Below are 949 nucleotides of genomic sequence, written 5' to 3' on the forward strand. Positions count from 1 at the left end.
TGACGATCTTCAACTCACTTCAGCATGAATCATAATAATTTATCTCTGCTTTTGTGTTCAGCCAAAGCCATGTCTGATATAAAAATATTGCTCTGGCGCTATATTGTGGTGTTCAACTGGAGTGGAGGAGCTTCATTTTGTCAGGCCATAGCTTTGTCTAATTGAAAAAAAAAATGCCTTGCCACCACCTTTTGGCATTTCTAGGCAATTATAGACTTTTTTTTTGTGGGTAACATATGGTCTCGTCTCTCACAGGAGACGGCGCCGCCGTGCTGCTGCGCTCGCTGGAGCCGCTGCAGGGCCATGCCGTCATGAGGCAGCTGAGGGCTGCCAGACGCAAAAACGGAGCTCGGCCCCTCAAAGACAAGGAGTTGTGCAACGGCCCCTCCAAGCTGTGCCAGGCTTTGGATGTCCCGCGCTGCTTTGACCGCCGGGATCTAGCTTCTGACCCGGAGGTGTGGCTAGAGGATGTGGATCCCGCCATGGGAGACGCCCGCCACGATATCGTGGTGGAGGCGCCGCGCATTGGCATCGAGTCCCATGGGGAATGGGCCAAGAAGCCTCTGCGGTTTTACCTCCAAGGGAACGCTTGTGTTAGCGTGCTGGACAAAGCGGCTGAAAGACGAGAAAATGCCCTTTGAAACTATGTAACTACATAAATCGATTAAAGTATTGAGACACAGACGCTGAATCAATTCAATCGCTCAACTTATTTTTGCTGTCTGGCTGTTTTCCGTGCATATTTTACATGAAAAAAAAAATCATGGCCTACCACGTTTCACAAAATGTACTGATCTGTAAATTTACTCACACATTGATTGACATAGTGTGTGAAAAGTGGGCCTGTTTATTGAACACAAATATACACAATTATTCCATACACTATACAGCACAGGCATAGATATATACAATTATTTGTAGTAAAACAATTTCAGGGGGGGGGGGGGAA

At 47.0% G+C, this 949-nt stretch overlaps 1 protein-coding gene across 1 annotated transcript; it reads left to right on the forward strand.

Annotated features, from left to right (window-relative positions):
- The first annotated feature begins 101 nt into the window (after positions 1 to 101).
- Positions 102 to 771, forward strand: LOC109509249 (DNA-3-methyladenine glycosylase-like). The gene has a single exon (XM_019859130.1). It carries the CDS (start codon positions 237 to 239, stop codon positions 639 to 641), a length of 405 nt encoding a protein of 134 aa, XP_019714689.1. The 5' UTR covers positions 102 to 236; the 3' UTR covers positions 642 to 771.
- Positions 772 to 949: the final 178 nt, after the last annotated feature.

Source organism: Hippocampus comes, unplaced genomic scaffold (assembly GCF_001891065.2).
Source record: "Hippocampus comes isolate QL1 unplaced genomic scaffold, H_comes_QL1_v1.1 C16828312, whole genome shotgun sequence".
NCBI classification, from domain to species: Eukaryota; Metazoa; Chordata; class Actinopteri; order Syngnathiformes; family Syngnathidae; genus Hippocampus; species Hippocampus comes.

Excerpts from the sequence above, each read along its gene's own strand:
- LOC109509249 (XM_019859130.1), top strand. The coding sequence starts at position 237 with ATGGTCTCGTCTCTCACAGGAGACGGCGCCGCCGTGCTGCTGCGCTCG.